At 42.8% G+C, this 25,829-nt stretch overlaps 1 protein-coding gene across 1 annotated transcript in view; it reads left to right on the top strand.

Moving 5' to 3' along the window:
* Nucleotides 1-3,185: 3,185 nt before the first annotated feature.
* Nucleotides 3,186-25,829, top strand: part of LOC135217360 (ATP-dependent RNA helicase DDX54-like) — a 197,739-nt gene continuing 175,095 nt past the window's right edge. The window contains exons 1-3 of the mRNA XM_064253200.1: nucleotides 3,186-3,344; nucleotides 23,073-23,150; nucleotides 24,479-24,646. Coding sequence (XP_064109270.1) covers nucleotides 3,213-3,344; nucleotides 23,073-23,150; nucleotides 24,479-24,646 — 378 coding nt within the window. The 5' untranslated portion in view covers nucleotides 3,186-3,212. The remainder of the gene's footprint in view (nucleotides 3,345-23,072; nucleotides 23,151-24,478; nucleotides 24,647-25,829) is intronic.

A 25,829-nucleotide genomic window follows, 5' to 3' on the forward strand; every position in this document is an offset into this window, starting at 1 on the left:
GTTCTGGCTGCGTGAGGTCATCAGGAGGGCGTATGAGGCTGATGGTAGTGACGACATCCGTACGTCCCGTCCGAGAGCTCGCGAAGTCAGAAGTATTGGCCCCTCGTTGGCGTTTCGTAAGAACTTCTCCGTGGTGCAGGTCCTGAAGGCAGGTGTCTGGTCTAACCAGACTACCTTCACCTCCTTCTACCTTCGGGATATTGCCCACAGGTCCTTGGACTACCTTTCCTTGGGACCCGTGGTGGCTGCTCACAAGTTGTGTAGCTAACCCAGACCCTTGCAGGCTGAACAGCATTGAGTCCTGGTGTGACTGTGCGGATGGATGTGTGAATGAGGTGAGTGACTGGCTTCTCTTCCCATCTTTTTTCCTCCTCTCTACCTGTGGGCAGAGGGTCACGGTCGTCACTACGCTGGATGAGGACGAGATACAGGTGGAGCTATATGACGAGAGCCCCCATTCTATCCCTTTTCAACTAGAGATAGAAGCAGAATATCCACCCACTTCCTCCTACAAAGGGGGGGGGGAAGTGGATGCCAACAAGAGACAAACCTATGACTTTATATTTGCTCCTGTACAGGAACAAGTTCTTACATTGCTGGTACGAAGAGACACGCTTGCCTCTCTTTAGTACTACCTGGTCAGAGGTCTGACCATTGATCCTGCGGTGCACACCCCGATCAATCGGACAGAGGCTTGGATCCTCCTCGCTCTTACGACCAGGGAGGCATTCCAAGGTTGGGCGAACACCAGTCTGTTCACAAAAGACTCAGATTCCTCCCACCAAGAAGTGAGTCTTCCTATTGTAAAAGGACCGAAGGTTTGTATGCCGTGTCGGAACAAATGACAATTTGTCCAAAATTGCATTTTTCCTAACTATACAAACTGAGGTCCTTTTACACATAGTCCCACCTCATGCCACCCCTCACTCTGCAGTTTTTTGCTTGGGCCAAAAGCAAAAGTGATTGTTTACCTCCCAGTCGCGCGGGCGCGCCTGTCTGACAAGCAGTTAACTACCGAACCCCTTGTTCGAAAGCTTACGACCTATCCAGCTGCCGCTAGTAACCTTCCTATTGTAAAAGGACCTCAGGCTTGTATAGTTAGGAAAAATGCAATTTTGGACAAATTGTCATTTTACCTTGTAATCAGTGGTTCTATCGTTACTGCTGTCACAACTAAAACTCCACAGAGCATACCAGACACACACACACAACACACACACACAACACACACACACACACACACACACACACACACACACACACACACACAACACACACACCCCCGGCAAATGTCTAGAATCCACGAATAGTTGGAACCACTATAAAATTGCTGAAAACGGCCTATTTTGGTAGGTCAAACGCAAGAAAAATCTAAAAAAAAATTGTATACCTGGTTTTTTAATAGTTATATCAAAAGGTGCATTTTATGATGAAATTGATTTAAAAAACCAGGAATTTCTGGATATTTCTCATTGAAAAATACCACGAATAGGTTCCCGCAAAAAATGGGTAGATATGGTCCAGAGAGAAATCCGCGAATACGAGGGCCCCATTGTATTAGCCTTACTATGTATCTCTGACTCTTAGATTTATCCTAGCCTATTTTCATATGTCACATATACCTAACTCATTCAAAAAGGCCCAAAAGTCTGACAATTGATCATGCAATTCCCCTACTCCTATCAATATGTCAAAGGCATGGTACTCTTCCTTGCTCTATCAGCCAGGAAGAGGAATCCAGGTGCTGCAAACTCCTGTCATTTCAGAGACTCCGTCCGATTCTTTCCTCCAGTGATTGAATCTGCCTAATGTAAAGGACTGATGATTTATATATCGTGTAAGAACAAATCACAGATTTTTTAAGTCATTTGTATTTTCCCCAACTATACAAACATGAAATCCTTTACATTACATTTCATGGCAACTCATGCCACCCCTCAATCTGATAACTGAGCCAAAAGGCAAACTGGAATGTTTACTTCTGGGCAGGTGAGATTCTGCCTACCAGACGGTAGTTAAATGCCTAACAGCCGTTTCCTTAAAAAAAATTATGATTTTGGTGTGCTTTCCAAACATTTACTCCCTCCTCTCCTTCACACTTAGAAAATGAAATAGGTGGTTCCAGGATGTTCCTTAAGTGTTGTTAACTTGTAGATCAGATAGAAAATTTTGGAGACACACATCTTGTCCTTATTCCTTTTCTAAAAAAATGATAATTTTATGGTGATCAAAGGCAAGGATTGGAAAATGAATTTCTTTCATAATTAATGCTCTACGACCACTACATATTAAAGATTATTCCAGAAATCTTCATGATGGTAAATGTAATTGCCAAATTTTGTTTGAAAGTACTGTATGGTTTGGTGAGTATTTGTGTTATAATATTGCATTCATTGTAAAGTTTGTAAAGTTGCGAATGGAAAGAATTTTCCTTTTACTGTAAGAAATCTCTTGGTCTTCCTGTCTTGAATTGGGATTAGGCAAGTTAGAGCTTTTGTGACTCTATGATAACAAGATTAAATGGAAAATCCTGATTATTTTTCTGTTTTTATGCAAGCTGCTCACTATTACTGATATAACAAAATTATATTGAAAACATTAGCTCTGCATTGTAATAAGATTGTGTTCAATATACAAGAGGCTTGACAAGTTATTTCAAGTTGGCCAAACATCCTTTAAGTGGTTTATAACTTTTCCCAAGTTCCAGATGTCTAAATTAGCTGGAAATTTTTCATTGAGTTAACCAGTGTTTTTAAGGTCAGCCATTATATTCCTCAAGTACTGTTTCTTTATTAGACTTAATGGGAGCATATAAGAAATTACATGTTATTAGTTGGTAAGAAAAATGGGGTAGGATACATGTAAAAATTTCTTGTAGAATTGATAAACTTGGGAGGAAAAGTTATAATGAATTATTTGCTTTGAAGCCAAAGTAATAAATTAAGTTATATGTTAGAGAATTTAGCTAACCATACTTAGTTAAATTCCCATTTATGTTGTTTTAATGTTTTTTTCTTTCTTTTGTAATAGCTAATTTTTGTTTAACTAGCCTTAGACACTAAGAGCAAACACCTACTCCATAAATGAGGCATTCTTATGCCTGAGGAGGTTTCTAAGTGTAAATATTTTGAATATGAATAGTATTTACCAGATCTGCACTGTTGTTATCAAGCTCTCTCTTTTACAGGGGATAGGGAGCTTGGTATACTAAAATGTCAGAAGAACTACTTGGGTGGGGGGAGGTAAGCACTCCCCTTGAAGAGAATTTTGAAGATGAAATTGACATAAAGAAATTCAGAACCCAGAGGAATCGGCGAGAGAACAAGAAAGGTGGAGCCTTTCAAGTAAGTCTGAGCATTGTGTTCCTTTTAATTTATGCTTTTATGTAAAAGTGTTTCAAGTGTTTTTATAGTATAGTAATTTAACAGGGATTCAAGTAAATAATGAACGAATGTTATACTATTAGGAACCAAAGAAGTCAGTAAAAAATAGGGCCCCTCCAATCTGTTTACATGTTTCTGTTTTTGTAAGGTTACTCACAGATTGTGGATACCCTTTTCTTCAACTTTGACCAGTTAGTTATAACCCTTTGTAGTATTTCATGGTGACTAGTTATAAACCTTTGTAGTACTTATTGCGTGGTTTGTTCATGAAACTTACCTGTCAGATATATATATAGCTGTATTCTCTGAAGTCCGACAGAATTTCAAAACTTACGACACATGCAGTGGTTAGTACCCATTCCTGCCGCTGGGAGGCGTGTATCAGGAACCATTCCCATTTTCTATTCAGATTTTCTCTGTCGCCGGTACTGTCAACACCTGTTTTCAGTACCTCCGTCTTAGGATTTTGAAACTTCATTGCCGCTTAAGTATCCTGATTGTCTTTTGGTTTATTGACTTGGATTTGTGGCTAGGCATACGCTATCGTGGTTTGAACTGATTTTGGCTTTGACTGTTCTTTGGATTAAGATGTCTGGATCTAGTTCTGCTAGTTTCAGGGTGTGTTGTGTGCAATAGTGTAAGGTGAGGCTACCGAAAGCTTCTGTAGACCCTCACTCGGTATGCACGAGGTGTAGGGGGCATGTTTGTTTGTTGGATGATAGATGTAAGGAGTGTGAGAACTTGACTGATCTTGAATGGAAGACGTATGATTCTTATATTCGCAAGTTAGAGCGTGATAGAATCAGGTGGTCTTCCTCCAGGAGTGCTTCAGTTAACAGAAGTCAGGGTAGTATTTTGTCTCCTGCTAACCCTCCTGTAGACTTGGTTGTACCCCACCCTGCGGTGTTGCCTTCGGGCACTGAGGTTGTGTCTGCAGAAGGGAATGCCCTTTCAACTATTATGGAGTCTATCTGTGCCCTGGAGTCGAAAGTGCTCGTGCTCCAATCCAGTGTTGTGAAGTGTGGTGAGGGTGTTAGTGCCCCTAGTGTTGTGGAGGGGGCGTCAGATCGGCCCTATAACGCCTCTAGGTCTAGACCTCTGTCGGACTCCCAGGACTCAGGGAGTGGGCAAGTCGAAAGCCGAACGAGGGTTACGGGGACTCCCCACCAATCTGGCGTCCCTTCGGCAGATCCTGTTGACGCTTCCCAGGCTGCCAAGGATCGTGCACGGGCACGAATCCTTAAGGATTGTTTCTCGTCCTCCGAGGCGTCCTCCCTGCGGCGGGGTTGGAGCTCTCGGAATGACTCTCGCCCTCTCAAGAGAGGTTTTAGAGAAGAGGACGCTTCAAGTCCTCCTTCTCGACCTGCGTTCCAGTTGTCTCCTGAACGCTCCGCAGGACGCTCCTTTACCGGAACTTCGTAAAGCTTCGGAGTTTGCCGTTAAGCATACCCGACTTTCTTCTTTGGACCCTCCTTCAGGTAGGAGACCCCTTTTACGAGCGGGGCCTCAGGGTTTGATTGCTTCGCGGTCTGTTAAGGACCCTTTTGCTGTTCCCGTGTAGGAGGGAGAGTCCTCTGGTGACTCGCAGCCTGCGGATGAAGAAGAGCCTGCTACGTCCTCATCTTCAGATTACAAGGTGTTGACCCGCCTTCTGAAAGACTTGTTTGCCGACAAGTTTCAGCCCCCAGTCCCTCGCTCTCCTCCTTCGCAGTTGGCTTCGTCGAAGACGAGGAAGGCGCCTGGTTTTGTCAAGATGGCCACTTCGCTCTCTATGAAGAGAGCGTTCAAAAGGATCTATGACTGGATGGACTCCAGGAAGGCGCAAGGCAAGACTTCCTTTGCCCTACCTCCAGCGAGGTTAAGCGGAAGAGCTGGTATTTGGTATGAGATGGGAGAGGAAGCGGGGTTGAGAGTTTCTCCCTCTTCCCAGGGCGATTTTGCCAGCCTGGTAGATGCTCCGAGGAGATCTCTCCTTTCCTCGGCTAAGGTTTCCTGACACTGTCGGAACTCGATCACCATCTAAAAGGGCTGTTCAAGATGTTGGAAGTTTTTAACTTCCTGGATTGGTGTTTGGGGGCCCTGGACCTGCAGTCTCGGAGCCCTGACTCGCTTTCTCTCGAGGAGTTATCCAGCGTATTAGCATGCATGGATAAGGCAGTCAGGGATGGTTCTGATGAGCTGGCATCCCACTTCTCTACGGGCCTCCTGAAGAAACGTGCGTTGTACTGCAACTTCACGGCAAAGTCGGTGTCTCCTGCACAGAAGGCAGAGTTGTTGTTCATCCCTCTTTCTTCCCATCTCTTCCCGCTGTCGATGGTGAAGGATCTGTCTGTTAGTCTTCAGGAAAAGGCGACACAGGACCTCTTGGCCCAGTCTTCTAGACGTCCTGCGGCCCAATCTTCTACTCGGCTTGCGCAGGCTCCCTAGAAGCTTAAGCCCTTTCGTGGCGGAGCTTCCTCGAGAGCGTATCCTCGAGGAAAAGGCTTCTCTAGAGGCAGAACCCCTTCTAAACCCAAGGGGAAGAAGTGACGTCTCAGGCCTTCAGACACCTGATCCATCCTCAGTCAAGGAAGTTCCTGAGGTTTGTCTTAAAGGGACAGGTTTTCCAATTCAGAGCTCTCTGCTTTGGGCTAAGCATAGCACCTATGGTGTTCACGCTTCTTATGCGAAATGTGGCGAAATGGCTTCACCTCTCAAGGATAAGAGTCTCGCTTTACCTAGACGATTGGCTCATTCGGTCATCGTCGGAGTCGAGGTGTCTGGAGGACCTTCATACGATGTTGCAGCTAACGAAGGCCCTAGGCCTGCTAGTCAACTTCGAAAAGTCCCATCTGATCCCTACGCAGTCCATCGTGTATCTGGGGATTCAGATGGATTCAGCGGCTTTTCGAGCTTTTCCATCCCTAGAACGTCAGCAGAACTGCTTAGGAAAAGTGTCAACCTTCTTGGGGAAGGAAACATGCTCGGCAAAGGAATGGATGAGTCTGCTGGGGACCATTTCCTCGCTGGAGAAGTTTGTTTCTCTGGGGAGACTGCACCTCAGACCACTCCAGTTTTTTCTAGCGGTGAACTGGAAAGACAAGGACGACCTAGATGCGACCTTGAGCATCTCTCAGTTGGTCAAGGATCGCCTGAAGTGGTGGCACGATCCCATCAAGCTTGCAGAAGGGTTGTCTCTCAGCCTTCTGAGCCCCGACCTATTGTTGTTCTCAGACACGTCCACACCGGGGTGGGGAGCAACACTGGGAAAGGAAGAAGTGTCAGGCATCTGGAGAGGGGAACAGATGTCCGGGCACATAAACCTCAAAGAATTGGAAGAAATTCGGTTGGCTCTCCAGTTCTTCGAAGGACGAGTTATTGGCCGAGTTGTCCAGATCAACTCGGACAATACCACGGCTCTTGCGTATATCAAGAAGCAGGGAGGAACACACTCTCGGTCCCTGTTCGAGATAGCGAGAGAAATCCTGCTTTGGGCGAAAGCGCGAAACGTAACGATCCTGACGAGGTTCGTTGCAGGAGTTCAGAACACTGTGTGGATCTTCTCAGCCGTCGGCAGCAACTGCTTGCGACCGAATGGACTCTTCATCTAGAAGTTTGCCAAGAGTTGTGGAGACTATGGGGACGCCCCTTGGTAGATCTCTTCGCAACATCGAAGACAAAGAGACTTCCTATTTACTGCTCCCCTGTTCTCGACCCGGGAGCAGTAGCAATAGACACCATCCTATGGGATTGGAAGGGGATGGACGTCTACGCCTTTCCTCCGTTCAAACTCCTGGGAGAAGTGATCAGGAAGTTTGCGGCGTCAGAGGGAGCGAGGATGACGCTAATCGCCCCGTTTTGGCCTTCAAGCGACTGGTTCACAGAGGTCATGTCTTTCCTAGTGGACTTCCCAAGGACCCTGCCAGAGAGAGTCGATCTACTCAGACAGCCCCACTTCGAGAGGTACCACAGAAACCTCTCCGCTCTGAGTCTGACTGCGTTCAGACTATCGAGAAGTGCGCCAGAGCGAGAGGGTTTTCAAGACCTGTGGCAAGAGCTATTGCCAACGTAAGAAGAGCTTCCTCTTGTGCAGTTTACCAATCAAAGTGGGCTGTCTTCAGGAGATGGTGTAGGAAGAAAGGTATTTCCTCCTCCACGACCTCTGTAAATCAGATAGCTGATTTCCTCCTCCATCTGAGGAATGTCGACAAGCTTGCGGTTCCCACGATTAGAGGTTACAAGAGCATGTTGTCGACAGTCTTTCGACACAGAGGTTTAGATCTGTCTAACAACAAAGACCTTCACGATCTTTTGAGGTCTTTTGAAACCTCGAAAGTGCCACAACCTAAGATTCCGTCATGGAACTTAGATGTAGTTTTAAAGTTCCTGATGTCGAGTCCTTTCGAACCTTTACATGCTGCTTCTTTAAAGGACGTGACAAGGAAGGCTATTTTCCTAACCACTCTGGCTACAGCAAAGAGGGTTAGTGAGGTTCAAGCCATCAGTAAACATGCGGGCTTTAGAGGACATAATGCAGTATGTTCCTTAAGCCCTTCATTCTTAGCGAAGAATGAAAATCCGTCCAACCCTTGGCCCAAGAGCTTCGACATCAAGGGGATAGCAGAAATCATTGGACAAGAACCAGAGAGAGTCCTGTGCCCTGTCAGGGCTCTCAAGTTTTATTTAGAAAGAACTAAACAGTTTCAAGGTCCTTCGGACAATCTGTGGTGTTCCGTCAAGAGACCAGACTTACCGATGTCAAAGAACGCACTGGCGTTCTTTTTGAGGAGCACATTAAGGAGGCTCATTCGTCCTGTCAAGATGGTGATCTTGGACTTTTGAAAGTTAATGCTCTCGAGGTGAGAGCTGTCGCGACCTCTGTGGCATTTAAAAGAACATGGCACTCAGTGGCATCCTGAGTGCCACCTTTTGGCGAAGCAACTCTGTGTTCGCTTCACACTACCTGCGGGATGTGAAGACGACATATGCTGCTTGCTAGGGCCATACATTTCCGCAGATACAATCTTGGGGGCAGGAAGCAGTTTCTATCCTATAGAAAATGGTTAGGTGAGCTTTTAATTTTGTTGCATTGGTTTATGGTTGTGGGGTCGGCCGCCTAAGGCGGACTCCCCTTTCTTTAGCCTAAAGTTATGTGGGGTTAACTTTTGATAGGCTAGGTCAGGTGGTGGTTTTTGCTTCTTTGCCCTCATAGTATGGTCAATATGGTCTAGTCACATTGTGGTCACTCCCCCGTTGACAGATCATCTAGAACTCACCAGCAGAAGCAGACTTGGGTGACAGTAATCAAGATGTCAATCATCTGCATGCAATTTGTTTCCTAAATAATTCTATTCTGTCCCTTCCCACCTCCAATGGTGGGATTCAGGTAAATATATATCTGACAGGTAAGTTTCATGAACAAAATGATATTGTTATGATACAATAAAGTTTGTTCATACTTACGGGCAGATATATATAATCAAGTACCCACCCACCTCCCCTCAGGGGACAGTGGCACTAGAAAATCTGAATAGAAAATGGGAATGGTTCCTGATACCCGCCTCCCAGCGGCGGGAATGGGTACTAACCACCTGGCCAACCACTGCGTGTGTCGTAAGTTTTGATAATTCTGTTGGACTTCGGAGAATGCAGCTATATATGTAAGAATTACATTATATATAAATAAACCAGTGACTGGGGTCATGGCATTAGGAGGGTTCTACGTGACCAAAGCAGACCTTAGATTACGCTATGCACTGTCTGCAGTAGCCTGATCTAGCTCACAGCTTTGTCAACATTTTTATGTTATGATAACTTTGCACAACAACTTCCATGGGAAGCGGTTGACCTGTTAACCTACGCCGGAAACTTGTAACTTCCGAGCCGGCGAACTACGTATGTGTTTTTATATGAATTGCTGAGATAGCTAATGTTCCGCTATCGACGCGATGCTTTAGAATGGCAGTTCCACGCCAACTATCAAACATATCGGTCGTCCGACCGAGCTGCATCTCCTATTATGGAGTTACAGAATAAAGTTGTTAACTTGTTCAACTAGCCTGTTTGAATCATCTCCTCTAGACAAGAAAGAACCTCTCTACTAAGATATCCAAGGGAGATGAGAGGAACCAAACATTACTTACGGATAACAGCCGTAAGGAAAAAAAAAACAAAAAGTCTATCGCCAAGCGATAAGACAATTAGAAGTGGTGGCAAGCGAACAAACGAAGAACATAATTAACAAGACCATATCAGCCGACCGAAGGTCTACAAGAACTAACTTCCACCTTCAACATCAAACGAAACAGAGGAAACGGGATCTTCAAATCAACGCAACATTTTATGAAGACGCAACTATGTCCTTCATCGAGAGGAATACAAGCATTTAACACAGAGAACATCACCAGTTCACGAGCAAGGACGCAGAGTGGACAGCTATACGCAGTAGTGCAAGGACGGAGGCTGTGACGTCATCAATCTTGGCCTTTCCCAGAGCATCGGGCACCGAGAGAAAGGCCGTGGACGTCATCACGACTTCCGACGCGAGACGTGGACAGGAACTGTGACGTCATCCCATGTCAACAATCGTTCGCAATATAAATTCTGGAGCTAAGTACCATTTTTATCTATTCAGGTCTTTTCCTCAGTGAAGTGTTGTTCATCAAGAGTCGATCGTCCAGTATTCTGGGGGTGAGTTGTTCGCCATATTAATCTTCCTTCATTACAGAACTTATCTTCAACTACGAGGTTCTCGCCCGCAGATTAATTTTTTTTCTTTTCTCGTTGTCATTAACCATTTCTTGCAGGAATTCTCCGTATAATATTTTATCATATTATCTGTATTTTTGTATCTTTTGGGGGATTTTCCTATTATTATAACACACTTATACAGTACTTTGCTTATGCGTTTACGTAGTGGTCGAGTGTACTCTTATAGATATTTTGATAGGATTGCAAGGAATAGAAGTGATAAGAAAAAAGTGAAAGCCGAAATGGCAACCACTCCGGCTGGCAACCCCAACGTGGTGACTCTCGTTAGAGCGCGAGGTCAGCGATAGTCCCTTTTCAAGGTCGGGTCAATGGGTTCCTGCCTCAAAATGTTGAGGCATGGATCTCATCTGTAGACGCTCATTTAAATGCAAAAAGCATCACAGACCCAGCAGTACAATTACAGGAGGCCAAGAGCTTCGTAGACTTTGCGAAAGGTGACGCAAGTGCGTATCTAAGGGGGGTTTCTTTCCAAGAAGCGCTTACATGGGACGAGTTCAAAAATAGGTTACGTGCCGTGTATGGGTGTGAAGAGGCTTTAGATGTAGTATTGGCATTGAGAAATATCCTTAACCAAGCCTCCATGACTCAGCTCAATGTTGTCGAGCGGGCGGCGCTAATTGCCGACCGGCTAAATGAATATCAGGATAGTTTATGTAACTCCGGGTGGGTTGCGGGTGCTAAAATCAAAGTGAAAGATTTTATCCGTTTGATCTACCTTACGTCTATCACTGTAATGTTGCCTGAAGCGTTAGTACGGTGTTTTGATAAAAAATTGCAGCCCGACAGTACGGAATTAGATACTATCGCCGCTTTATCCGCAATTACTCAATCATAGCCGCTCCCCTAACCGATCTTATAAAAAAGGGCGTAGATTTTTCGTATGGTCTGAAATTCATCAACAGGCGTTCGATAAATTGAAAGATGAACTGTGTAGTCCTATCTTGAAATTTCCTGACTTCAATAAGGAATTTTTTCATAGCAACAGACGCCTCAGACCTAGGAGTAGGTGGGTATTGCTTCAACAATATGATAGACAGTTTTTCCCTATAGCTTTTTATTCACGTAAACTGAGACCTTCCGAAAGTAAATATGCAGTAATAGACAAGGAAGGGCTCGCTATTGTTAATTCACTCGTGCACTTTAAGTTCATAATATACGGTTATCCCGTCAAAGTTCTCACAGATCATAAGCCCCTAACCGACTTCTTTAAAGGCTTTAGTCACAGCCCCAAGCGAACTCGGTGGCACATGATCATTCAGGACTTTGGCGCGAGGATCGGGTATTTACCTGGGAAAGCAAATATCATTGCTGACGCATTATCACGCAACCCCTCTTCATCTTGTACCGAGCCATTAGCTGAATTAATAGATATCTCAACCTCCATGCCTGTTGTTAAAACTATATCCGAACAGGAAGATCTGGGCTGGAGTGCTGAACTATTACAGACGGAACAAAGAAAAGATCCGCAAATAGAAAAAATCATCATTGCGTTAAACGGAAATCCGAAGGAAAAAGAATACATAAAGTATAAGCAGCAGAATTATATCCTACAGGAAAATATCCTGTGTAGATCCGTGACGAGGAAAACCCGCAACACACCGCAGTTGAATAACAACCAGGTGGTGGTGCCTATCTCACTCATACCCACTGTTCTTAAAGTGGGTTGCATGAAAATCCACTTGCACGGACACCCGGGTTATACCTGATGTCACAGAAAGCCAAATCCTTATTTTATTGGCATATGATGCTTAGAGATATAAAAAACAAAAAGCACATAGCAAATTGTCGCACTTGTCAAGAATACAAAGGGCACACGAAGACACCTGTCAGCCTAGGGGCTTACCCCGTGCCAAATCAACCCTTTGAAAGAGTACATTTAGATTTATTAACAGAGTTTTACGAGTCAGACAGAGGAAATAAGCACCTCTAGTAATTAGACGCTCTTTGACTCGATATCAGAAACTCATAGCGCTTAAACAAAAAAAACGCTTGGGTCGAGTGCGCTAGGAAGTGTTTTTACTAGTGCTACATTTGTAAACATGGAATTCCACACATCATTATCTCAGACTCGGGCGGGGAGTTCAATAATCATTTCCTTAACTCCTTGTGCGAATTCCTTAGTATAAAGAAAGTCAATACCATGATCTATCACCCAGAGTCTAATGGGCTAGTGGAAAGGGCAAATCGTAAGGTTTTAAACATTTTAAGGGTCACCTTAGGGGGGGCAGATCCCAACTGGGACATTGCCATACCTGCGGTACTAAGCACACTTAATCACTCGTATCACTGTGTCTATTAAAATGACACCGCACGAGGCACTGTATGGTATCCCGGCCCGAACGCCTTTCCACATCTTAAAGCCTACAACTAATTTATCAAATCCTCTAAAGGATGTTATGGATGCAAGCATAAGTCGATATAATATAATTCGTAAGAATTTAGAAGAAGCACAGATCCTAATGAAAAAAAATCATGATAAAATAGCTAAGCCAACTAGAACATATGCCGTGGTCGATCAGGTATACATACAAGTATACGTGCGTAAAGGTTTAAATTATAAACTGACACCTAAGTTTGAAGGCCCGTTTAACATTTTAGAAAATTTAACGGCCAATAGAGTTAGGGTTCAAAATGTATCCAAACCCACTGATGTGAGAATAGTCCCATTGGCACTATCAGAATCTAAAGAAAGGTAGATGGATGAGGGAAAAAATGGTTGTATTTATGAAACTTGTATAATAAATTATATATATATATCTATTAATCATATTGTATGTAAACCTATTCTTTTACGCGAGTTATTACATCTGTTTTACTCATTGCAGGTTTTCAAAAATGAATCTGTTATTGTTAGGAGTGATATTGTGTATTCAGACATCTTTGTTGTATGGAAAGAGTGCTAGGACTAAACATCTTAGGATCAGTTGCGAATCTAGGCTAGGAATCTCAAATCGCCTCAAGATAAATAATCAAAATAAAAGAATTGAGTTTTTGCACACAAAAACGGAACTGGCCTTATCAGAACTTCGCAGCCAGTTATCTTCGATCAATCAAATAATGAATATCGTTAATGAACATTCAAATATATCGATCAGGTCATGGAAGTTCAACATTTGCTGGCTACTTTAGCTTACTATAGTTCGAAAATAGATCATATCCGTGTGAAAATATCACATTTTATTGAAAAGTCAAAAGATTACGTAGAAGCAATTACGTTAGCAACAAAGGGTGGGTGTTATCTCCTCACCTCATGCCTATTAAAGATCTGACGTTAACTTTAGAAAACGGACGGGAGAAGCTGGGTATATTCCTTTATTGGATGCCCATAAAGTAGAATTCTATTATAGCCTAAATATCAGTCCAGCGTTGAAAATTATAGAATTATGATCACGATTCCTTTTGATTCTTCCGATGCTTGGCAGTCATACAAATAGCACCGTTTCCTACTTTTATGACGAATAACTCAAATCCAGTAATATCCAATTTAACAGGGCATGTACTGATTTCTTCTGATAAGAAAATCATTTACCAGTCATTAAAGACTTAGATAAACTCACTCACTGTTCAGAAGCCATGAATAATAAAATTTGTACAGCTGACTCTTTTGAATTCTATCCTATATCAACGGATTCATGTGAGTTAGACATAGTGCTAAACGGCTCTCTCTCTCATACAAGCGAAGGTTGTCTGGGGAAACTTTATCCCTTTTTCGGTAATAAATTCAATTACAGGATGAATAATGGTTCCTGGATCCGTTATAATAAGCCCGGATTCGACGTCGTGTGTCCGGACACATCCACGCCATGCCCAATATCTTCGTAGCAGCGATGGGGTTGTAACTGGGGACATCTACAAAATTATACCGTCGAGGTGGGGTCAACACGATAATACGTGAGAAGGCGTATTTCGCGAACTACACGTGGGCTACAACAATCATCCCATCACTACCTCTCCCATACAACGCGCGAGTAGCTCATCGTCTGACGCAACTGGCTGAGATGACCCACGCGTCATCGACTTATGCAGGTGGAGAAAATCTTCGCTACTACATTCTGCTAGCCGTGTTCAGACGTGACGGCCATATTGGTTATCGCCGTCAACATCTTTGCTTGGCGTAGGCTGAGGCGTAAACAGAAGGATCTCCAAGGGAACGTACTGGCCCGTCTGGACGACGTACCCGTTAAACTCAAGTCGTTTGCGTTTGGGCCGCCTGAACCTGGCCACTTCAGTTCGTGCCTAGGGAGTTGTCTGGAATTGTGTTGTGTGTGAAAAGCGGTCCGTATGCTGGCAAAAATGTAGGACAAGAAAGACTCAAGCCTTTGCATTTGAACAGTTAAAGTATCTCCAGGGCACCTAATAAATCATTATAGCCCAATATTATACATTAATATATTCCTAAAGGTATTTTTCGGGCACCTAATAAAATATCAGCCCTATATATTGAATTCTGCAGAATTACATTGTTATACTATTATATAATTATATTTATCTATTATAAAGAGTGTCAAGTACTCTTTAACAATTATCCATGATCATGCTATAATCATTATTTAGTAACCATTATTCTTAATCCGGTTACATGTTATATATTAATCATGTATACATGTTTTGATTTTTTACCATTTTATTATTTTTGGGTACATAATCATTATTATTACCAAACATGGATCTATATTTTCCATGCATTTATCTTTGTTTATGAATATGTCAACAAGGGTATGTAACAGAACCTTTTTGTGCATTTAATCACTTAGTATGTTACGAGCACGCTCCTATGAACAATGTTTAAAGTAATTTTTTTGTTATTCAAGGCTTGAATAGGTAGCAGACCGAGCCTAATGTAAGAATTACATTATATATAAACCAGTGACCTGGGGTCATGGCATTAGGAGGGTTCTACGTGACCAAAGCAGACCTTAGATTACGCTATGCACTGTCTGCAGTAGCCTGATCTAGCTCACAGCTTTGTCAACATTTTTATGTTATGATAACTTTGCACAACAACTTCCATGGGAAGCGGTTGACCTGTTAACCTACGCCGGAAACTTGTAACTTCCGAGCCGGCGAACTACGTATGTGTTTTTATATGAATTGCTGAGATAGCTAATGTTCCGCTATCGACGCGATGCTTTAGAATGGCAGTTCCAACGACCAAATCTCAAACATATCGGTCGTCCACCGACCGAGCTGCATCTCCTATTATGGAGTTACAGAATAAAGTTGTTAACTTGTTCAACTAGCCTGAATCATCTCCTCTAGACAAGAAAGAACCTCTCTACTAAGATATCCAAGGGAGATGAGAGGAACCAAACATTACTTACGGATAACAGCCGTAAGGAAAAAAAACAAAAAGTCTATCGCCAAGCGATAAGACATTAGATATATCTGCCAGGTAAGTATGAACGAAACTTTATTGTATCATAACAATATCATTTTCATACATTCAACTTACCTGTCAGATAATATACATAGCTAAGACTCCGTCATCCCCGACAGAAATTCAAATTTCGCGGCACACGCTGCAGGTAGGTCAGGTGATCTACCGTCCTGTCCTGGGTCGCAGGATTAGGAACCATTCCCGTTTTCTATTCATATTTTTTCTGTCGCTTGGAATGTAAACAACGTTTGCAGTTCCTCCTGACTTGATTTTGGATTTCATCGCCATCGATCTTCTGGGCTATCTTTTGCAGGGAAGTACTGGATCTTTGGTTCGGCATACACATATTAATTTGTTTTTATAACTTTGGCTTCGAAAATTTCGAAGAATTGTTTACGTGTAACTACCGAACTTTTCGGTAGATACTCACAATAGTTTGCAAGAAGGAAAATTTTAATATTTATTCATAATAACGTGTAGTAAATGTTAGAATTGATTGAGCTAACTTCCTTCTTGAGGATGTAAGGAAAGAATAGTTACGCTTCCTTTAGAAGTTTATATAGCTCTCGTACTAACGAGCAGTAGAGCATAAACAATACTAGTAGTGTGGTATCCTCATCTCCTTCTTACTTTACAGAATCTTCAAATTCATATTGCAAATTGAAGACAAAGGAATGTAGCTCAAAATACGAGCTATTGAAAGGTAAGAAATGATTTTAGTGTTAGTGCAGTGGAGGGTGCGTTCTGATCGGCTCTGTTTCGCTCCCAGGCCTAGACCTCTTCCAAGCTCAACATACCCAGAGGAGAAGGAAAGTCGAAAGCCTTACGGAGGTTATGGAGAATCCCCACCGATCAGGCGTCCCCTCGGCAGGATCTGCTAGAACGTCCCAGACTGCCAGGTTCGCCATTGGAAAGGCGTCCTAATTAGTAGAGGGTGCGTTCGATCGGCTCTGTCTCGCTCTCAGGCCTAGACCTCTTCCAAACTCACAAGCCCAGAGGAGAAGGAAAGTCGAAAGCCTTACGGAGGTTATGGAGAATCCCCACCGATCGGGCGTTCCCTCGGCAGGATCTGTAAAACGTCCCAGACTGCCAGGGATAGCCATTGGAAAGGCATCCTTTAAAAAAGTGCGTCTGTTCTTCCGTTTTCTTCATCTTATCATCCGAAAAGACGAAGAATGTACATGTTTGGAGTTCGGACGATCTGGCTCGTTCTCTGAATAAGAGAACACTGACTCACTGAGCGAGAGGCTGAGAGCCAGCCAGCAAGCTAGCGCGAGCCACGTTCCAACAGCCAGCAGCAAGCCGCGTGCCAACAGACTAGCGCGAGCCGCGTTCCAACAGACTAGCGCGAGCCTCGTTCATACAGATAAACCGCGAGCCGCGTTCCAGCAACTGAGTGCGAGCCGCGTTCCAGAACTTTTTTTCTTGGCGCAAGGCGCCTTCAAAGAGAAAACAGATGGCTTAACTAAGGAGCCTTATAGTAGAGTGGCAATCAGAAGGATGCTTCCATTGAACGTTTACTGGCAAGAGGCTAGTATAACAAGACTAGAGGCGCTCGGATCTATTAGGCGCACGGGACCTTCCACACAAGCGGAACGTTCCAGGAGCGAGTCTCCTTTCTAGCGTGCGGAACATTCCAGGCGCGCGGAACTATCCAGACGCCAGGCGCTAGGCGCAAGGATCCAGGCGCCAGGCGTCAGAAGATTCCAAAATCTTCATTTGAGAGAGAGGTCAGTCGCGAGACTCCTCTTTGAGTTTTTACCTTGAGCAACTTTCCCCTGGCAAATGTGCAAGATGTCGCACAGGCGGCCGTTGCTTTTGTCAGAAGGATTCTGATACTAAGAGAAGCCCCTTTTCATTATTCAGAAGACTCCTGTGTTAGGCAGTTCCTCTCAATGCGGACTCTCCTCCTTCATCCATGCTCTTCCCGTCGTTTTGAGGAGGCAAGAGCTTTGGGAGTTTTTCTTAATAAGAATGTCATCGACGTTTGGGTATGATGGCGGATAGGAAATATCTACTTCCTTCCGTAACCCTAGTGATGAACAGGAATTCTGTCTCTCCGCGATTTATGAGGAAATCACGAAGATTTAAAGAGTTCCTGGATTAACTTCGTTCCTTAAGGATATATATACTCTTTCTATCGTTCTATTAACGAAAAGAACGAAGATAGTAGAAGGTAGTAGAGTTTCTGCTGTATGAGAATACGATACGGTCAAATCATAAACACATACCGTAGTTACTTCTTTTCTGTGCAACTCAATTACCAGTATCCTTCTACGACTTTCCTAGGAAGGACTACGCTTAAAGGGATTGTTAAGACAACACCTACTTAGCTTCTAGATTTATCGAAGTCCTGTTTCGCTTAAATATGCTTTAATAAGAACTTCCTGAAGTTCGATAATAATTTTATAAATTCCTTTATTAAATGGAGTAGCTGGCAACTCTGGAAGAGTAAGCGGGGACTGCTTTCGCTGAGAGCCTGAGACCAACGCAGTACGCCTACGCCAGTTACTGTCAGTACCATGTAGGTGTCAGTCATGAGCGGTTGGGTGTATCTCTCTCTCCTGCGGGATGGAATAACTATCCGTATCTCTCCCTACAATCGCGGTCTTAACCTCTGGATTGAGGGGATAGTTAAGCTAACATAAATAAATATTGTATGCCTTTTTGCTAAGAACCTTTCAATAAGAGAGATAGTACAACCTTTCAATGCTGTTTACCGTAGGTAACATTATTAAAGGATTCTATCGCAGCAGAACATTATATTATGTAATGCTCTCAGGCTTACGAAAGCATAGCTTATTAGAGTACCTGCTCAGAAGAAGATGGATGAGTCGGATGGGAAACATTCTCTTTGGGGTAGAACTTGTTTCCTGAATGGACTGCTATACTACGTATATAAAGCTTTTTCCTACTAAGAACGGAATTAACATGTGAAAGGATGTCGGGTACCAGAAAGGCACAGGTGTTCTGGCACATAATATAAAAAGAATTAGAAGAAAGCGCCAGTCTGACGCAATGCGCCAGAAGTGCCAACCTGGCGCAATGCTCCAGAAGCGCCAACCTGGCGCAAAATTTGCGCCAGAAGCGCCAGCCTGGCGCAAATTTGCGCCAGAAGCGCCAGCCTGGCGCAGTGAGCCAAGAGCACCATCCAAGATTTTCTCGTTTTAGCGAGTTATTAACCTAAGATTCCAGTAGCCTCTCGGACACCAAGCTCGGTAACGGCAAGATTCGTTCCTGATTTCGTTACCCATTTAATCACTTAATCACTTAGGCCAATTCCACGACTCTCTCATATCGCAAAGAGCATCGAGAATCTCTTTTTTCGCTCCTATTCGCGTTAGCAAAGAGAATTCCATTCCTCGATTCGACGATAATAACTGTTAACATGTTTACATTTATTGGAAAGAGTTGTGAGAACCTGCGGAAAGTCTTCTTCATAGATCTCTCAGTAAGGTAGAAGACGAACAGGCTTCCTATAGACTGCTTCCTTTTCCTACTTCTCCCCCGATTGAAGATGACGTGGGAAAAGCTTCAAGGAAGATTATCTTGGCAGTACAAGAGCAACTGGCCTCTTTGGTGGGAGTGTTAGCGCCTCGTAGGAAGGACGTTGCGCTTCCAATCAACGTGAAGCTTCCAAACATATCGCAGAGGCTTCGGTTTCGAGAGCGAGATCAGGAGAATCTTACGGAAGACACGTAACGCCAGAGACGTGTGAGACGTTGTCAAGACATGAAGCGTCATTTAAAGCTGCTTTTAGCGCGAGGCTCCAACCAAAAAATTTGGTGCCAGTTAGGACGCCTTTTGAGAGCGAAACGTCTTCCAGGCGCGAGGCGTCATCCAGACGTCAGCAGCCACACAAGCGGGAGGCGTCAGCCAGGACGCTTGGCGGACTAGAAGCGTCATCCAAGCGGGAAGCGTCATCCATTGATGGAGAGAAGCCTGGGCTGTTGGCGCCTTCCAGGACTATTAAAGCGGGGAAGAGGAAGGAATATCATTCCCTTAGCCCCTCTCCTATTAGGAGTTTGTCTCCTCCAGAGGAAAGACGTACTGAATTAGCAGCGGAGACTCATCTAGACCCCGAGTTAGAAGTAAACTCGGAGGAGGAGTATCAAGGAAGAGAAGGACTGTCGAAACTATAAAGTTTTTGACAGCCTTGCTTCTAGAGGAGTAGGGAGACGACTTGACTCCTGCCTCTCCTCCTTCTCCGCGCTCTCTTTGCTCGAGTGCAAAGACGAAGAAATCTTCGTTTTTTCTTAGAATGAAGCCAGCCATTTCGATGAAGAGGGCTCTTCAGTCTTTAGACTCTTGGATGAAGTCGAAGAAGGAGTTAGTTAGAACGGTCTTCTGCATGCCTCCAGCGAGACTAGCTGGTAAAAGAGGCATTTGGTATCAGACGGGAGAGAATATGGGTATTTCTCTTCCGTCTACGTCAGAAGCGGACTTTTCGACCTTAGTTGATGCTTCACGTAGACAAGGTTTGAACTCTGCCCGTATAACTTGGGCATTTCAGAACTGGACATCTCCTCAAGGGACTTTTTCATGTATTGGAAGTTTTCAACTTCTTAGATTGGTCCCTTGGGGTGATGTCCAAGAAAGCCCATGATTCTGAAGGACTCGAACCAGAAGTCCTTCTGTGTATTTTGTCTTGTATAGACAAAGCGGTTCAGGATGGCTCGGTTGAGATCTCCTCTTTTTTTTGGAGCAGGTCTTCTTAAAAAGAGGACAGTGTATAGTGCCTTTTTAACCAAAGCGGTCTCCCACGCTCAGAGGGCAGCGCTTCTGTACTCGCCTTTGTCTGACTTTTTGTTTCCCCCCTTCTCAGTTAGTGAAGGACATTTCTCGTTCATTAACTGAGAAGACAACTCAAGACCTTCTGACGAAGTCAGCAAGGAAGAAGAAACCTGCAGACAGCCCCAAGAACACTGTCATTTGTCTGATGAGAGACCGACCGGCCTACAAACCTGACACAGATGCGCTAGATGCGAACATATAGGACAGATAAGAGTGTCCGATGTGGACATTGCCAGACATCCTCGAGACTCTACCAAGCTCGAAGCCCCGGTAAAGTTGGAGGAGCCAACCAGGCGCGAGGCGCCAGGCAGGAGCGAGGCGCCAGGCAGACGCGAGGTACCAGCCAGCCGCGAAGCTCCAGGCAGGCGCAAGGCGCCACTCCCCAACCGGGTGCTAGACGCCAGCCGGCGCGAAGCTCCAGGCAGGCGCAAGGCGCCAGGCAGGCACAAAGCGCCAACCTGGCACGAGACGCCAGCCAGGCGCCAGGCGCCAGCCAGGCACCAGCCAAGCTCTAGGCGCGAATCTCCAGCTAAGACGCGAGGCGTCAACCAGATGCGAGGCGCCAGTCAAGCAAAAGGTACCAGACAAGCGCTAGGCACCAACCAAGAGCAAAGCACCAGCCAGGCGCGAGGTTCCTGCCAGGCTTCAGGCTTCAGTCAGGAGAGATCATTTCAAGAAAGCCCTGGTCTTCTTTGAAACATGGAGATTCTCCTCAAGCACTTCATAAGTGACTTGATTCCTTCAAACAGCTGAGAATTAAAAAGGCAGGAAGTGCGCGCTTTTGCAAATTCTTGTTCTTTACATAACAATATGTCATATAAGACATATTAGCTGTGTTGTACGGTAGAGGCAACTCTGTGTTGACTTCTCATTACACAAAGGATGTCTAGTTAAAACCTACGAGGGAGATCCTTCCTCTTTTGGTTTATACGTTTCTGCGGATACGTTACTGGGATAAGGAGCCGACACTGATCCTTAACTTTGAGTTAAAGTTTTTTAACTTAGTGAAATTATTGAGGTTTTTTGGAAAGGAGTGTGGGGGATAACTCTTTCCAATTTGAGCGCGAACCCTCGTGTTAGGATCAGGTGATCGGGATCAGTGTTGCGCTCTTCATAAGGTGTATTGTCATAGAAGTGGTCCAGTACCCATTGACAAAGTCCTTTCAGGCTCTGCCGAGTAAGCGGTTCATATCCCATCGGCAGACCCACAAGAACTCTTAGCCATAGATCACATATCTCGCTAAAGATCGTTGAGGGTGATGCAGACTACTGGGGCAACTAAGCCCACGAAGTTCTACCACCTATCAGATAGGAACCAAGGTTTTTTATACCTACAACATATGTTGTTTACCTGTCTATTCCATGTTAGCTGTCTCTTACCCTCCACCAAAGGGTGTCAATCAGCTATGTATATATCTGACAGGTAAGTTGATTGTATGAAAATGATATTGTTATAATACAATAAAGTTTCATACATGCTTACCTGGCAGATATATACGATTAATGGCCCACCCAGCCTCCCCGCGGAGACAGGTGGAAGAGAAAAAATATGAATAGAAAACGGGAATGGTTCCTAATTCTGCCACCCAGGCAGGACGGTAGATCACCTGACCTACCTGCAGCGTGTGCTGCGAAATTTGAATTTCTGTCGGGGACGACGGAGTCTTAGCTATGTATATATCTGCCAGGTAAGTATGTACAAACTTTATTGTATCATAACAATATCATTTTTATTTCCTTTAAACAGCAGAGTTCAGGGTTAAGACTTCTTTTCTAAGTGATAATTTATTACCATATATATGAAGGTATGTGAATGGAAATAAATCTGTTTAAATATTAACCCCAAGTAACATTCTCTCTTTTGTGCGTCATGTGACTCATGATATTCACAATTTTGGAAAATTTTTACATAATCTAAATTTTCGTTAATTGTAAAGCTCACTGGTGTTCTTTTAATAATCAAGTTTTTTTTTAATTTTACATATCGCCAAAGTATGTCTCGATTGTAAAGCATGGGGTCCATTAACGAAATGGATTGACCCAGAGATACTGACCCAAAACCATAATTGTTTCTTCTTTACCATTCTCTTTGGGTAAACTTAGATTTAGCTAACACATCAGGAAAGAGGTGTCACATTATTATAATTAATATTATTAGGAATGAGTCTTACATACTATTAAAGTTATCTTACATCAGGTGTGATCAGCATTTAAAAAAAATTCAAATTATGCTTGGCCAACCCGTTAGGGCTATCTGTGATCACCTCTTTTTCCCACTAGGTGGTGTGTCCTGGGGAGGCAGGGGGTTAGTGCTGATAGTGCACCTCATGCAGTGCACAGTAGGCATTACTTAAGGTTCTTTACAGTGTGCCTTTGGCCCTTAGCTGCAAGCAATACAAGTAACATTGATGCTTATGATGATCACAGCAGTTGACTGGTGCCTGCTATATATATGGTCACTTTCTCTGCATGAACAATTCCAAAAATAGTTTGACATTCTCAATGGACATCGCTAGTGATAGCACATTTGAATGTCCAAGCCTTAATTCCGAGGTACTTGAATCCATAGTGTACATTTCCAAGATTGAATTCCTTGAATAAATTATTTAGAATAACTTACAAGGATTTTGCAGAAGCAAAATTTACAGTCAGATTTTTTGGACAATATAAGTAGGATTATTGAACATTTTTGAGAAATTAATTTTCCTATGTGTTTTCTATAGTAATTATTTATGTAGTATATATAATGTATATTTGTTTTTTTGCAGATGATGGGGTTAAGTAAACCAGTGTTTAAGGGAGTAATGAAAAAAGGTTACAAAGTCCCAACTCCAATCCAGCGTAAGGTATGTTATACAGCTTCCATGTTGGAAAATTGTAAATATTTAGCATTCTCATGAGTAAAATAGCCTCAAAGTATTTAGATCTTTGCATGAAGTGGAGAGATGTAAACAGCAACCTACCTAGATTGTCCATGCTCCCTAGACATTTGTATCATAGAAGATCCTCAGAGTTTAAACCAGGAGTAGCAAACTTTTCAGTGCAAGGGCCACATTCAGAAATTCCCAATTTTATAGAGCCGCATAGGATATTAAGTAAAATAGTTAATATTTAAAATAGACAAAATAAAAGGCTTTAAAAAAAAAAAAAAAAAAAAAAAAAAAAAAGTAATTTTTATTAATTAATATTTTAAAGTGCTGTAGAAGATTCACATGAAATGCATTTATTTGAAATACAAAAGTGACTCAGTTAGAAATCAGTTTTTATCAATTAATATTATAAAATAGGAGCTTTTAGAATTTTTTTTTCACCATGTACATTTGCATATCTTCCTCTTTCCATTGATGTGTTTTTTCGTAAATTGGCTGACCTAAAAGTTTTCACGGCCTGAGGAGCTGCATATCAATATATTTACCTGTTCAGTATTGGCTAAATAAGAAACATGATAAAAGTATGCAAATAAATAACAAATACAAAAAAAGTGCAACCCCTCTCGAATTTTGCATGAAAGAGGCTTGTTATTCATTATAATGTATTTATGTAATTGATCTTATTTTTTCTGTAAGTGTACATATCTCCTCTTGGCAAGAGTGATCCTGGTAGTGATGATGTCAAATAAAGCTAAAATCAGTCAGTCCTCATCTTCTCTTTAAGTTTTTCATAATGAAAGTTTAGATTTCTCATTTACCTTACTTGTGGAAAGTGAGGTGGTGGTTTCCTCCTTTGAGTATGTAACATGGAATTACATCACTATACTTGCTAACCAACTGCATGTACCACTTTGGTAGTTTTGTAAATTTTGAATGGTCTGCTTACTCTCTTAGTGGCAGATCAAGCTACCAAGGACATGCATATTGTACAAGACAACATTATAATTTTGAGGATGTCATCAGTTTTAATCTTAATCCAAGCAAGTCCTACGATAAATGCATTTATTTGATTGTTTTATTGTGATGTTTATTGCTACACATGTTAAATGCTTTATATTCTTGTTTGATATTGTTTTATTGTGATGTTTATTTCTACACATGTTAAATGCTTTATATTCTAGTGATGCTTATTTTGTAATTAGTGGATTTCTTATTAAGTTTGTTAGGATTTCATTAGAATGAGTTGCTATTCTTTAACATTGGATTTAATTGTTGATTATTATTAACTTTTTTTCATCTTTCAGACATTGCCTCTGGTTTTAATGGGTAGAGATGTTGTAGCTATGGCAAGGACAGGGAGTGGAAAAACTGCATGTTTTCTCATACCAATGTTTGAAAAATTGCAAGAACACACAGCAAAGACTGGAGCCCGTGCTCTCATCCTATCCCCAACACGGGAATTAGCTTTGCAGGTAATTATATAAAGAATTCTTTTTATATTCTATTATGCCCAAAAATTAATACTGCAGTATCTTGTGAATAGATAAATTATTTTGAATAAACATTACCTACTGTCAAAATCAGCTTACATCCTAGCACCAGGATAGTATGATCTGCATTAAAAAGAAAAGCTCGTGGGTGACTCAGATGTAAGTCTGATAATCACGAATGTTTATATTCTTGTCAAAATTCATCCTTCTGGGTTATCAGTTTCATTGTTTTGGCATTCTGTGGTTTTTGGCAGTTATCTCTTGAACAGTTTTGTGTTTTTTACCTTTTTGAGCGTTATGTCATCTACAGTAAGAGGAGACAGGAGTGTTAGGTTTTGTAGGAATGAGTATTATGTAAACCAGATGTACAGGAATGAACATAAAAGTCATACAGTGTGTGCTGCCTGTAGAGGCAATGAATTCTGTTTTTATTTCTTATTGTGAGAAGGCAAGGAGTAGTCTAATTAGAAAATGAACAAGTTTGTTAAATCTTGAAAGAAGCCATGGGCCAACAGACTTTCAGGCAGTTAGCCATGGCTGGCCTTAAGTCCTGCACTTTATCTGTTCTTGCCTTTTTTCTGGTGTTGCTTCTCCTTCGACTCTTTCCATACTGGATACCCCTCTTAATCCTACTTCATCTTCTAATGTGCCCTGTGTGGTTCAGGAGAAAGAAACTTAGATGTGTTATTTTTGCATAAGCATTTGACTGAGTATATTGTGTTTCCCCTATAATGATCAACCTGTTTTTGAGTTCCTGATGAGGAGAAAAGGTGTCGGGGCTGTCTGTGTGAAACCCACCCTGTTGACTGTGCTTCATCAGTAGGTCTCCTCTGCCAGGATTCCAAGACATGTCTCAGGACAGAGGTCTGTCTCTTTGATACCTCCCAGCTATCTACTGTCTTGAAGTTGACTTGATTTCCAGAAGACTTTTCTGGTAGGAGCAAGTGCTCTTGTTAACTCTCAAGAGTTACAGTGATTTAGGGACCCCAGTGATAGCTTTCTAGATATTTCAGTAGTTACTGAGTTGCTTGTCAGTACTCCAGTTGTACAATATGTTACTTGTGTGGTGTCATCTTGTATGTCTTCCCCTCCTATCCCAGTCCCCTTCTGATGCCTCATGTTCCCCTTTTTGATAACTGTGCTTATTTGTACTGTATTGTGCACA

The sequence above is a fragment of the Macrobrachium nipponense genome, chromosome 7 (genome assembly GCF_015104395.2).
Source record: "Macrobrachium nipponense isolate FS-2020 chromosome 7, ASM1510439v2, whole genome shotgun sequence".
Classification (NCBI taxonomy): domain Eukaryota; kingdom Metazoa; phylum Arthropoda; class Malacostraca; order Decapoda; family Palaemonidae; genus Macrobrachium; species Macrobrachium nipponense.